Source organism: Piliocolobus tephrosceles, chromosome 15, assembly GCF_002776525.5.
Source record: "Piliocolobus tephrosceles isolate RC106 chromosome 15, ASM277652v3, whole genome shotgun sequence".
Taxonomy (NCBI): domain Eukaryota; kingdom Metazoa; phylum Chordata; class Mammalia; order Primates; family Cercopithecidae; genus Piliocolobus; species Piliocolobus tephrosceles.
In genome coordinates, this window is record NC_045448.1 from 10,381,780 (window position 1) to 10,396,631 (window position 14,852).

The 14,852-nt window shown below is 41.4% G+C and overlaps 1 protein-coding gene across 1 annotated transcript in view; it reads right to left on the minus strand.

The window, feature by feature from the left end:
* NOL10 (nucleolar protein 10) overlaps positions 1-14,852 on the minus strand; it is a 112,247-nt gene that overhangs the window by 59,141 nt on the left and 38,254 nt on the right. Inside the window, exon 13 of the mRNA XM_026454701.2 lies at positions 12,235-12,287. Coding sequence (XP_026310486.1) covers positions 12,235-12,287 — 53 coding nt within the window. The remainder of the gene's footprint in view (positions 1-12,234; positions 12,288-14,852) is intronic.

Here is a 14,852-nt window from a genome sequence, read left to right on the forward strand (position 1 = left end):
ATCTGGCATAAGTACAGTCAAGAAGCACTGCAAACCATCCATGGTCAAAGTATACAACCATTATTGAAGACGCTCCAAATTGTAGTAATCAGGTCCCTCTCACATGTGTGCTCATTGATTTTTCAACACCCATTAAGTGAGGGCCTACAGTGTGACAGGCACTGCTTTAGGTCCTGAGGATATAACAGGGAAAAAGACAAAATAATGTCCCTGCATTCATGTCTTACATTACAATGGGGAAAGATAGACATAAAGAAGTAAATAACTGAAGAGAAAATATTTTAGGGCTCACGAGTCATATGGTCTCTGTCACAGCTACTTAACTTTGCCATTATAGTCAGAAAGCTGCATAAGTAATACATAAATGAATGGGCTCACTGCGTTTCAGTAAAACTTCATTTACGAAAACAGCCGAAGTTTTGTTTCCCAAACCCCAGTCTAGAGTACACCCTGCAAGATCATCTGATTCTCATTCTATGGGACCTACTTTACAACTCTGCAAATTGTAGGTAACTGGAAGCAATGCAAAATAATTGTCTATAGACATGCAAATGAATTACGTCTGGTGGACAGTTTATACCTTTGGAAAAGGCCCAAAATAGTCCAAAATAGACCACTTTGTGTTTGCTTGCACATTCCCAATTCAATATAACTTTATTCCATGTAAATCTGTCCTTTTTTACACTTTTCCTTTTAAAAGTTAAATTAAAATTTTACCTTTTGATTTAACCATAGGCCTGGTTCCCTCATTTAATTTACAGGTTAAATTAAAATGTGAAATTTTTAAATTTTTAAATATTATTTTAAAAAATAATAGAAACAATGCCTTGGTACGTTGCCCAGGCTACAGGCTAGTCTGAAACTCCTGTGCTCAAGTGATCCTCCCACCTTAGCCTCCTAAAGTGCTGGGATTACAGGTGTGAGCCACCGCACTAGGCCTAAATTAAAAATTTTAACATGTATTTATTTCATATCTACATGAGAATCATGACTTCATGTTTTGGGGAAGTTATCTTTTAGCAGTTTTGGAGGTCTCACTACGATACCTGATGGACTCACCTGTCAGAACCAGGAAAACTTCCTCATCAGAGTGTACTACACTTGGACTTCTTAAATCCAAGCACAGTTTTCCTTGGCTCGCAGGGGTGAGGCCAAAGGAACAGAACTTGGCTGTGTCTGTCTTTCTTTTTTATTTTATTTATTTATTCAGTTACTGTTTTGAGACAAGGTCTCACCATGTTGCCCAAGCTAGATTTGAACCGGGCTCAAATGATTCTCCACTCCTGAGTAGCTGGGATTACAGGTGGGTGCTGCTGCAAAAAGCTCTAATTTTAAATGTCTTATCTAATAATGCTTATCTAATATATAATTGATATATTAACAATACATTAATATACCATAACATTGGTACTAATTATATATTGATATATTAATATACAGCCCATAAGTTATTCCCCATTTATGGTAGCAGTGGCTGGGGATTTGGTTTAACAGTCTGACCATTTGGTCAGATCTTTATAAATAGATTAATGCTTTATAGAGATATATTCTCTGTTGAGTGAGAAGAAAACAGAGAATCTGATTCTTTAGTCTCTTTCTGCTTTTCTATTATGTAAGACTTTTCAAGTTGTAAGCAAACTAATGAGCCACTGGAAGGTTTTAAGCAGAAGAGTGACACAATCTGATTTATATTTGTTTTGTTTATATATATGTGTGTGTGTGTGTGCGTGTATAATTATTATTTTAAGCAACAGGGTCTTGCTCTGTCACCCGGGCTGCAGTGCAGCAGCATGGTCATAGCTTACTGTAGCCTCAAACTCCTGGGCTCAAAGGATCCTCCTGCCTCAGCATCCCAAGTAGCTGGAACTACAGGCACATGCCACCACACCTGGTTAATTTTTAAAACTTTTTGTGGAAATGGGGTCTCACTATGTTGCCCAGGCTTGTTTCAAACTCCTGGGCTCAAGCAATCCTCTTGCCTCAGCCACCCAAAGCACTAGTATTACAGGTGTGAGCCACCGCACTGAGCCTGTTTTGTTTATATTTTTAATATTTTAAATCAGTCTGGCTGTTACATGGAAAACAGGTTACAAGAGAGACAAAAGCAGAAGCAGAAAGATCAGTTATGGCCATTACAGTAATCCAGAGGCCTGATGGAAGGGAAGCACTGAGAAATGGCTGGATGTGCAACAAAATCTGCAAAAACAGCCAATGGACTGGATGAGGAGGCATGAAGTGGAGAGGAAAGGAAACAAGGATGGTTCCTGTGCTCTGAGCCTAGACAGCCGAGTGAGCAACAACAGGGCTTCCGCTGAAATGGAGACCCTGGCAGGTGGGGTGCAGGTGGGGAGCTGGATCAGAAGTTCTCATGTAGACACATTAAACAGGATGTGCTGTTAGACATCCAAGTGAAGAAGCCGAGTAGACTGGTGGATATGTACCTCTGTAGCTCAGAGGGAAGGCTGGAGAGGGAAAACTGGATGTCATTAACACACAGCTGTTACATAAAGCCTGGGCATAAACAAGCTCCCTGGGAGATAACATAAATAAAGCAGAGACAAGGACTAAGTCCTAGGGCTCACTAGCATTCAGAGATAAGGGGAGAGAGGCAAGATCCGAAGTCTAGGATGTTATCAGCAGGAGGAGGAGCCAGTGAAGACTGAAAAGAGGTAACTCGATGAAAGAAGGAATCCCAGGGGAATGTGGCCTTCTAGAAGTTGGGCACAGAGCTTTAAGGAAGCCTGGTCAACTGTGTTTCTAAATACCACTTGGAGATAAAGTAAAATGATCTGCATATGAGATGTATGTTCAAGCAGAAAGGGAGGCTGACTGTACACATGTCTGTCCAGGAAAAGCAACACAGGCTGAGTAGACTTTTTCTAAAACGCTTGAGATCAGAAGGGTTTTAAATTTTTTATTTTTATTTATTTTTTATTTTTTGCTTTTGGAATACTTGTATAAAAATAATGAGATATCTTGGGATGAGACCCAAGTCTAAACATGAAATTCATTTATATTTCATATACACTTGATACACACAGACTGAAGGTAATTTTATATCTTTAAACATTTTATATTTTTAATAATTTTTGGCAGGAAACAAACTTTAGGTTAAGTCCTCATGTTTAGATTTTCCACTTGTGGAGTCATGTTGGCACTCAAAAGGGTTTCAAATTTTGGAGCGTTCGCATTTCAGATTTTTGGATTATAGAGGCTCAACCTCTGCCTTCTCCGTTGGCCAACATTCTCTCTGCTGTTCTCTCTTGTTTCCAGAGATTGTGGGATAAATATTGTCATTCACTATTTTGCCCTAGATATGTGCTATGATCTTAAGACAAAGAAAACTCCAAGTCTCCAACCCTGCAATTCAAATTTAAGATGAAGGTGGGGGAGATTTTCACAAATCTACATATAATATCTACGTAGAAGAAGGGGGCTCATAAAATATCTATATAAAGAAAGAGACTGATACGAAGTGCCTGACCTTTGACTTAGGGAAAATGCTCAGGAAGCCACCGAACCCTGCTGCCTTCCTTCAGAGCGCTTGGTCACAGATCTGTCTATCATCACCCCCTCGCCTAGATTGTAAGCTCACAAGGGCGCTGAGTGTACAATAGAGAACATGTCGGTTTTCTTCACCAACATATTCCTGCAGCCTAGCACCCTACTCAGTATATCCTTACTGAACAAACACAAGACTTGTTGGTCTCCTACATTTACTTTTATAATATAGGAAGACAAAATAAAAATATTAATAGATAAAAGAGCAAAACACTCATCCATCTAGGAATTTCATTTATTTTTTATTTTTTTTAAGACAGAGTCTGTGTCACCCAGGCTGGAATGCAGTGGCACGACCTCAGCTCACTGCAACCTCTGCCTCCCGGACTCAATTTATTCTCACGCCTCAGTCTCCTAAGTAGCTGGGATTACAGGTGTGTGCCAAAGCATGCCCAGCTATTTTTTTGTATTTTAATAGAGATGGGTTTTCGCCTTGTTAGCCAGGCTAGTCTCGAGCTCCTGGCCTCAAGTGATCCACCTGCCTCGGCCTCCCAAAGTGCTGGGATTACAGGTATGAGCCACTATGCCTGGCCTATCTAGGAATTTTTGACACTTATTTTCAAGATATTGTCAAATCTACTATTAAACTAAAACAACATATACTCTGGATAGCTGATAAAATATGGCATCTTTGGCTGGGCACGATGGCTCACACCTGTAATCCCAATCCCAACACTCTAGGAGGCCGAGTCAGGAAGACTGCTTGAGCCCAGGAGTTGGAGACCAGCCTGGGCAACATGGTGAAACCCTGTCTCTACAAAAAAACAGAAACAAAAAACAAACAAACAAACAAAATTAGCTGGGCGTGGTTGCATATACTTGTAGTCCCAGATACTTGGGAGGCTGAGGTAGGAAAATCACCTGAGCCCAGAAAGTTGTGAGGCTGCAGTGAGCCATGATCACACCAATGCACTATACCCTGGGAGACAGAGTGAGACCCTGTATTAAAAAAAAAAAAAAAAAAAAAGATATTTTCTTAATGAAGCTGAGGAGTACGGTTGTGTTCTTAAGACTTTGGAAAATTATGCCAAAACACACCAGAATAGTAACGTTTCAAATACTGAACTTGAAAAAACATACCATCTATGAAGAAGGTCACATAGGGATGATTAAACAGTATCCCTAAGTACCTCTCTGATAGACAACAGTCATTGACATAGTCATGGAGTTTAGAACTAGACTAACAAACTCAATTCACCACAGACAGAAGTTAAAATTGTTTGCACCTAAATTTGTTTTTGTCACAAAACCCCTTAGAGGCTGGGTGTGGTAGCTCACAACTGTAATCCTAGTACCTTGGGAGGCCCAGGCAAGTGGATCACTTGAGGCCAGGAGTTCGAGACCAGCCTAGTCAACACAGCAAAACCCCATCTCTACTAAGAATACAAAAATTATCCAGGTGTGGTGGTGCGCACCTGTAATCCCAGCTACTTGAGAGGCTGAGGTAAGAGAATCGCTTGACCCAGGAGGCGGAGGTTTACTGTACTACTGCACTCCAGCCTGGGCCACAGAGCAAGACTCTGTCTCAAAAAAACAAAACAAAACAAAACAAAACAAACAAACAAACAAAAAAACACACTAAAACCAAAAACCTTTACAGAAAAAAACCCGATAAAAAGACAATATCTATTTTTATTTCTTCATTGAGCAAGAAAAAAAATCTGCCAGACTCCAAATATCCATATTTACTAGAAAAATTTCCACGCCATTTCCCTAAAACTGACTTCCCAATGCTATAATGATTTCAAAAGGATCTCCCTGACAACCCCTAAAACTCTGCAGCATGTACTGCCTTGTCATCTTTATAGGTGCAGGAGCACAGATGTCTGCCCTAGCCCAGCGACTGAAGCCCCGAGGAGATACCAGCGTTGAACCCTGCGATGGCATCAGAAGGCCTCAGCTCCGTGGGGAGTGTGCTACCCACTCAGCTGACAGGCTTACAAGCATTCACTAAACAACCTTTTATTACATTCCAAAAATTTTGGCTTCTAAAACTTTTGTGCGTTTCCTTTGGTTTGCATGCCTCTGTGAAGTTGTGTTGTGTGTATTTTTGAGGTCTTATGCTTCTTAACACATAGTCTCCTCTATTTGCAAAGACAGAGTGTTGTGGGTTTATGAACTGCTGGATAAGTTCAGTGCTATTCTGAACAGACGCAGAAGCACTAGTGCAAGTTAGAAGGATTCTTCATGTTTTTAACACTGCCTCATTTGCAGGCTCCAAGAGTACTTTCCAAGTTTTAAATTAAATGGTAAATGTTAAAATATTTAATCAATGTTTTATTTTAAATAGTCAAAATATTTTAATAGAAATAATATAGGAGTTTTTTCCTCAGAAAATGTTTGAAAATAAAATACCTGTCCAGGTGCAGTGGCTCACACCTGTAATCCCAACATTTTGGGAGGCCAACGTGGGAGGATCGCTTGAGGCCAGGAGTTTGAGACCAGCCTTGGCAACACAGCGAGATCCTCTCTCTACAAAAAAACAGCATAAAAATTAGCTGGGCTTGGTGGCACATGCATGTAGTCCTACCTACTCACAAAGCTGAGGCGGGAGGATGCTGGAGCCCCAAAGGATGAAGCTGCAGTGAGTTATGATCACGTCACTGCACTCTAGTCAGGGTGACAGCGAGACCCTGTCTCATTCAAAAATAACATAACATAACATAACATATAACATAAAATAAAATAAAATAAAATAAAATAAAATAAAATAAAATAAAATAAAATAAAATAAGTAAAATAAAATAAAAAAGTACCTAACTGCCATTCTTGAAAGCTGGGTGCAGTGATGTATTTATTCTTTATAACATCTTAAATATTGACATTTAAAAAAGAAAAAAACAAAAACAAAGCACATATCCTTATAGTTGAATTTCCTTTTTTTTTCTTTTTTTTGAGATGGTGTCTCACCCTGTCACCCAGGCTGGAGTGCAATGGCGTGATCTCGGCTCACTGCAACCTCCACTTCCCGGGTTCAAGCAATCCTCCTGCCTCAGCCTCTCAAGTAGCCAGGATTACAGGCACCCACAACGACCCCCAGCTAATTTTTTGTCTCTTTAGTAGAGAAGGGATTTCACCACGTTGGCCAGGCTGGTCTCAAACTCCTGAACTAGTGATCTGCCCGCCTTGGCCTCCCAAAGTCTGGGATTACAGGCGTTTGAGCCACCGTGCCTGGCCTACTTTTTTTTTTTTTTTTTTTTGAGACAGAGTCTTGCTCCATTGCCCAGGGTAGAGTACGCTGGTGCAGTCTTGGCTCACTGCAACCTCTGCCTCCCAGGTTCAAGCGATTCTCCTGCCTCAGCCTCATGAGTAGTTGGGACTACAGACATGCACCACCACGCTGGTTAATTTTTGTATTTTTTGACAGAGTTTCACTATGTTGACCAGGTTGGTCTCAAACTCCTGTCCTTAAGTGATCTGCCCATCTCAGCCGCCCAAAGTGCTAGGATTACAGGCGTGAGCCACCAGGCCCGGCCAACTGAATTACTTTTATTCTTCAAAATCAAACAGCTTCCCAAATAAATAGTTTTCCTCCTACATTTTCCCTCAAGTTTACACATCCACATTACCAAGCAGCAAGCAATCACTTGGGCCCCAACCACCACCAGCAAGCAATGAGTGGCTGCAGGAACGCCCTGATATGCTAGGGGCTCGGAGCTCAGGAACATTTCCAACAGAAACACCATTAAGCACAAAGGCTGGGTTTTGGGTTGTGTGCCATAGGGGACTTGGATTCCCTCTGGAGTCTACATAGTTGCCAAGGATGTTAATTATAAAGAACTAACCTGAGATTAAATTATGTTTCAGAGGAAAAACCAAGCTTGAAAAACTATTCTTGGCATTAGTCTCTGAAGCTGCAGATGAATTAGACCCTGAAGCAAACAAACAAACAAAACAATAGAACCTGGTCTCTGAGTGAAAGGAAAAACAAAAAAAAGGAAAGCACTGAGAAAATGGGACAGGGACTGGAGACAACCCATTTGGTCTCAAAGGACAAGCCGGCTACAGAGATATCTAAGTGCCAGAAGGTGGTGTATCAGGAACTGCATTAGTTTATAAAGATCTCAATTACTCAAGAAAGATGGTATCAGACAAAAAGGCAAAAATTAAGAAGCTAAAAGAACACTAAGTTGCCTTCATCTTCAGCATGCCCCAAAGAGGGAGGGAAAAAGTTTTCAAACCTGATTTATAAGATGTTAATACAAATCACAGTCCAGGCCTCCTAAACTTGGCATGGGTCATACATTAAACACACATTTCTCTGGTTCTATAGCCTCAAATGAACCTTTGTGCCAAATGTTAGCTTGGTAAGTTTGATAAAATCTTATGAAAAATGGCAGGCTTTCAGACCCCTGGGCTCTCTCTTTGCTTTGAAGGAGTATTACAAAGAGCAGTCTCCAAGTAAAGACAAGTGGTGCTATAAAATATCACTCAGTACTGTGGGAGCAGGGCAGAAAGGTAGGTCAGAAAGGAACACTGAAGTCCAAGTTTCAGCATAAGGCTTCGCTTAGCAAAAGCAACTTCTGCTCACACTGTCCCCATATGCAGCTCACCTAGGAGACGGCTCTCTGGATTTTTTTTCGCAGCTTTCTGTTAAATCTCAGGTACAAGTTGAAACTAAAAAGGTCTTACAAGATAAGCTAACATTTGTCAAGAAGGCAGTTTCTCATCACCTGGCCATCATCTGGCCCCTCACACTTCACACTTCTCATCACTAGCCCCTCACATTCATGCTAATTAAAGTCACCATTACTTGGAACAAAAACGCCCTCCTGAAGAAACTGATCCAGAGAATCAGAAGTAAACAATGGGTCTCTTACAGTTCTAAGATAATAGACATGTCATAAACCAGCCAATGACATATAATAGAGATAACTAAAAATGTTTTAGGTAATTTCAGTACCTTAGAATTAATATTTCCAAGGTTAACTGCAGAAACCAGGAACCAATTTGTATATAAAATACAACTTCAGGACTCATGCCTGTAATCCCAGCACTTTGGGAGGCCAAGGCAGGTGGATCACTTGAGGCTAGGAGTTCAAGACCAGTCTGGCCTGGTGAAACCCTGTCTCTACCAAAAACACAAAAATCAGGGCCAGGTGCGGTGGCTCACACCTATAATCCCAGCACTTTAGGAGGCCGAGGCAGGCGGATCACATGAGGTCAGGAGTTTGAGACCAGCTTGATCAACATGGTGAAACCCCGTACTAAAAAAAAAAAAAAATTAGCTGGGTATGGTGGCACATGCCTGTAATCCCCGCTACTCAGGAAGCTGAGGCAGGAGAATTGCTTGAATCTGGGAGGCAAAGGCTGCAGTGAGCCAAGATTATGTCACTACACTCCAGCCTGGGCAACAAAAACTCTGTCTCAAAAAAAACAAAATTAAAACTTAAAAAAAAAAAAAATACAACTTCACATACATAACATCACAAATATAACTGAGAAACAATGCATCCAAATATGAATGGTAGTTACAGTATTATCAAGAGGGAATAGCTAGTTTTTATTTTTGGATACTTTGTAATCCACTTAGAATAAACAGGAATATGCATACATTGTTTGCATAAATGAAAAAGTTGTTTTGCTTTCTTTAAAAGATCATTTTATAAAATGCAGAAAATACCAAAGGGAAAACAATTTTTAATATTCTCCTGCCTCTTTCTGGACATCATCATCCACACATCTGCCCAAGCAAAACCTGGGGTGTTATCCTTGGTTCTTTCCTGTTCCTTACTTCCCACATCCATCAATTTCAAGTCTCTTATAACCATAACAACTCTTCCAATTCTATCCCCATGGCCACCATCCTCATACAGGTTTGTAAGGTGGCCTCGCTGCAACCATCCTCAGGACTGCCCCTCCCCACTTCTCTACAATACAGCTCTCCAGCCCACACCTCCTCCTCTACTAGGCAACCTCTCGAAGCAGCACTCCACACTGAGAGTGCTTTTCACCTGCCCACTAGTTGATTCTATCTACTTTTGACATGTGGAAGGGATCTAAGATCCAAGGCATGGACAGGCACTTGCTGTCCATGTTGCTGTAGTGATCAAAACAAAATAAGCACTTCTAAGAGGAAGATGAAAGAGACCTTTCTCATGATGAAAAGGATAGGGGCAAGCTGATTTATTCTGCCTCTCCTGACAACGTTCCCCAAAGGGGCAGAAACTGGGAGAAAACTATGTAACGCTGATCTGAGGGCAGCATTTCCTGTGATCTACACAGCTCTCAATCAATGAACACCTCTGAAACATGCCACTGGGCAATTTAAGGATGAATCCTGTGCAAGTACTGCCTACCAGATTAGACTTCTCTCATGTTATCCCAGAACCCCAAAGAGCCACAACTACTAGAAAGGGAGCCTGGCACAGGTAACGCAGGTGCCATCATCTCTCCTGTGGGCTGCCACAGCCTGTGCTTGTTGTGTCCAGATTAGAGCCTGTTTAATGAATTCCCCTGTGGCAGCAAAAGTAATCTTTTCAGAACACAGGTCTGATCCTATCACACCCCTGCTTACAACTCTGCCAGGACTCCCTGCCCTACATCCCCATAGCTGGCTCACAAGACCCTTTCTAATCTGGTTTTCTACCTGCCCCCCAACTCGAATGCTCAGTCATGGGAGGTACTTGCTCCCTCAACTCTGCACCCACTCTACTGTCAAGATCCTATCCCAGGTCTACTGCCCGACCTGGGAATGTCGACTGAAAAGGAAAAGAAAAAAATCCTTCTCCCATTAGGCACCTCACTCCACCCCACCCCTTCACCCAGTCTACACAGCCAGGTCCCTCCTTCAAAGTCTGTCCCTCTGGGAAGTTTTTCCTGAGTGCCAACCACACTTCTCATCAGCTCCCAGGCCCTCAATGGGTACAGGTTCTCTCCTAAGGGCTCCCACCACAGTACCCTGGTAGCATTCCTCACACTGAAAGGCAACTGCCTACTTTCTTGTTGGATTCCGAACAGTAACTCCTCAAGGTGAAGGGCAGTACCCTGGTGGCTGTAATACTGCCAGCATACAGCATCGTTCCCGACACACAGCTGATGTAGTCCATAATATGCATTAACAAGTGAATACAAGGAAAGATGGATAAGTTGATAGGAATATGACTGCAGTATCTGTGAGAGTCCAGGGAAAAAGGAACAAATGGTAACTTAGGAAAACCAAAATGCTTCCTGTTTGAACGGCCTTCATTTTACTACCAACCAACCAAAGTATCTCTAAGTGCTTTCAACTACACGTCAGTAACCACAGAATCAACAGCAAGTAGCATGCTTTTTTTGTGTGTGAAAATACATAACTGAGCAATTTTCTTTTTTTTTTTGAGACAGAGTCTTGCTCTGTCGCCCAGGCTGGAGTGCAGCGGTACGATCTCGGATCACTGCAAGCCCCGCCTCCTGGGTTCACGCCATTCTCCTGCCTCAGCCTCCCGAGTAGCTGGGACTACAGGAGCCCGCCACCATGCCCAGCACATTTTTTTGTATTTGTAGTAGAGACGGGGTTTCACTGTGTTAGCCAGGATGGTCTCGAACTCCTGACCTCGTGATCCGCCCACCTCGGCCTCCCAAAGTGCTGGGATTACAGGCGTGAGCCCCGACGCCCGATCCATAACTGAGCAATTTTAAAAAGACTATCATAGACAGGAAGAATTTTCATACCTGAAAGATGATAGTGGTTACAGAAAGTTCACCTCCCTCAAATTCTGATCTTCAGTACCCCTCACTCGACTCTCTTCTCAAATCTCAGGTAAGGGAGATATCTGCTGAGTATAAAGTAATCTAATGCCAACTTACACTATGTGTTTTTCTGCTTATGAAACATTTCCTTGTTTCATTTCTACTATAAACTTAAAGGGAAGGGTGGGGAGCTTCTGGTTATCTAAGAGAAGAATTATTTAAGGAGGGAAAAAATAGGTTTTTTTTTTTTTTTTTTTTTCTTTTGCAAACTACATGTCATCCCTGATCAGGATAATCTATGATAATTTATTTTATATGTGACTTATTTTTAAAACAAACAAACAAACTATAGTGAGATGACTTGAAGAGTAATAGACTTTTTAGAATTAGACCTCCAGATCATTAACAGCTGAAAGTTTAAGATTCGGAAATACTTGGAAACAAAAAATAAATGCAAATCAGAAGAATAAATACTAATTTCTAAAGTGTATTTTAACATGATATTAAACAGTTTCCATAAAAGAACGTTTGAGCATGAACTGACGAGCTCCAGAAAGCAAATTCAACCCACAAGTGAGTCCACTGTAAGTAATGTACATAGCCACATGTAGACCCAGGTTCCTCAATACATCCGATTTAAAAAGTATCTTTGGCCGGGAGTGGTGGCTCACACCTGTAATCCCAGCACTTTGGGAGGCCCAGGCAAGAGGATCACTTGAGGTCAGGAGTTCAAGACCACCCTGGCCAACATGGCAAAACTCATCTCTACTAAAAATACAAAAATTAGCCGGGGGTGGTAGCGTGCACCTGTAATCCCAGCTACAGGAGGTTGAGGTAGGAGAATCACTTGAACCCAGGAGGCAGACATTGCAGTGGGTTGAGATTGCGCCACTGCACCCCAGACTCGGTGACCACCAGACTCCGTCTCAAAAACTTAAATAAATAATAAAAAGTATCTTTGCTTGTCCTATTTTTACTGAAACGCCTCTTTGTATTACTTACTGGAATGTAATAGATGCCCATCTTGGGGGTTTCACTGGCCGTCAGAAGCATGCCTAAAAATAAACACAATGAAAAAGGTCAACGCATAGGAAAAAGAAAGTACCCTTTTCTATTTGCTTTCCATTCTTGAAATGCCTGAGGAGCTTCTGTTAATCACTGAACCAAAAGTAAAGTATTTCCCACAAAATGTCACAACAAATTCCTAACTTTTGCAAAACAAATTCAAATTTTTATAAAACTGACTGCAAAACAAAATGTCTACATTTTGTTATAGTCTACACCAGAAAGTCCTAGAGGGACTCTAACAGCCCTGACTACAGCACAGTCACTCCCTCCCAGGGAATTATAACAGACTGAACCAACCAGGCGGTTAATAACTGAGTCTCCTTAGGATCAGCATATAAGAAAGTAAAACTGAAGAAAGAGAGAACTTTCTGGCATTCAATAAAGGACTCCCTATAACCCCAGGAGCAACCTATAAATACATTATTATTTGGTACTAAACTCTTAGTATCAAAGTATTCAAATGTCTCAGTTTTGTTCCCTTTTCTCTGCCATTTTTGCAACACACTCCTTCCCCAAGTGTTTTGAAGCAGCTCCAACATGGCAATATGCAAATATCAAAACTCCTCAGAACACCTGCTCAGGACCGGACCACTGCACTTTAAATAAAACTGAAACCAGCAAGCCTTTGGCCAGTCCTTCATAATCATCTAGTCACTTCCACATACATTATCTTAGTGAACATGCAACAACCCTCTAAAAGAAGATATATCACAGCCCTATTTTATTGATCAGAAAAAGAAAGCTCAGAGGGACTGATGCCCCAGTCTTGAGGGAATGTTAAAGGCAAACTCAAGAGTTTCTGTTGTTAAAGACTTCTACAGATCAGCCAAATAATAATTCATTTTACAAATCTATTTGTAAGATACAAGAGGAATCCATAGAGGGAAGACATTTAGATTATCAGATCAAATAATGATAAATGAATATACCAAATGTTAAGGGCAACGATTAGATTCTGTTTTTAAAAATATTTTTTGCTGCCTTTCCTTTCATTAACACAACAGTTTGTAAAAGTGATGATATTTGACTCTGTTACAGAAATGAAATGCTGAGTGAATAGAGTCAATTACCACTCAAGCAGGAACTCAATACTATCTTTTTTTTTTTTTTTTTGAGACAGAGTCTTGCTCTGTCACCCAGGCTGGAGTGCAGGGGCGCCGACCTCGGCTCACTGCAAGCTCCGCCTCCTGGGTTCACGCCATTCTCCTGCCTCAGATTCCCGAGTAGCTGGGACTACAGGTGTCCGCCACCATGCCCAGTTAATTTTTTGTATTTTTAGTAGAGAGGGGGTTTCACAACGTTAGCCAGGATGGTCTTGATCTCCTGACCTCATGATCCGTCCGCCTCGGCCTCCCAACGTGCTGGGATTACAGGTGTGAGCCACCGCACCCGGCCTCAATACTATCTTACCAAAACCACATCTTGCCCACAACTCAAAAGTGTGAGCTAGACCTGAAGTGGGACTAACAGGTCACCAAAAATATATGCACACAAAACTCACAGACACACACACACACCCCCCGTAAAAACATCTAAAAGCACCTAACGAAGTCTAAAAAAGCAAGAATAATGTCTAAACCAAAACAAAATCAGAGTTGTTTTGCATAGCTTGTAACCCCTGCAGAATCTTTAATCTTAGCACTTTTTCTGGCCTTCCAAACAATGTTCACTGAGGTCATGACGGATGGAAACGGCCTCTACTGATTGTGCTTCCTAGGTCTCCACTAACAGCTCGCCGAAAGATCTCCAGGAGCCTTGAGACATAATTAAAGAAGTTCTGGGGATAGAAGCCCCATCTTTACTACCACGAGGAAGGTTCCTACTAAAGACCTCTCCTAAGCCTTCTCCGCTGGCTCAACCCTGAACACTCAACAATGAACATTCCACAATGAAATGCAACAACACCTACCAACAAACCACAGCAAGTGCTCTCATGTAATTACACAAAAAATTCAGACTGGACACAGCTAGATTGTTTTCTAAAACGGGAGAGGATCTCACATAGCCACATATGGCTAATGATACAAGTAGGTCTACTACGAAACTCAAGTGAGAAGGGTCAGGGCTGAAAGTAATTATGAATGAGAAAAAGAACATCATAGAGCCCAAAGAGTATGAGCAGCTTCTAACAAGCAGAAACAGAAAAAAAACCGGTGAAATCAAGTCTTAGTTCAGCAGAAATTAAGATGATCAAGGCAGAAGAAGAGAAGAGGATGAGCACCGTGGCAGGCAAGTCACATTATCAGCAAGTTACTTCCCTTGCTCAGGGCCACCACATAGCTAATAAGTAGAGCCGCTGACACTCGACCAATTCCAAAGCTCCATAACACGGGACTCTGACATTTCATCAGCTAAGATAAAATTAAAAGACCTCTTGCATGATCAAATAAGAAACCATTTTTTAAAAGTCAGTATAAATACCACATGGCAAAGTGAAAGATGTGTTTAATACAATGTCAAACTAAAAAGCAAAAGGTAACCATAAGTACAGGGTGAGGACAACTTAAAACATATGAACACAGGATTAATATGGTTTCACTCATGAAGACAGT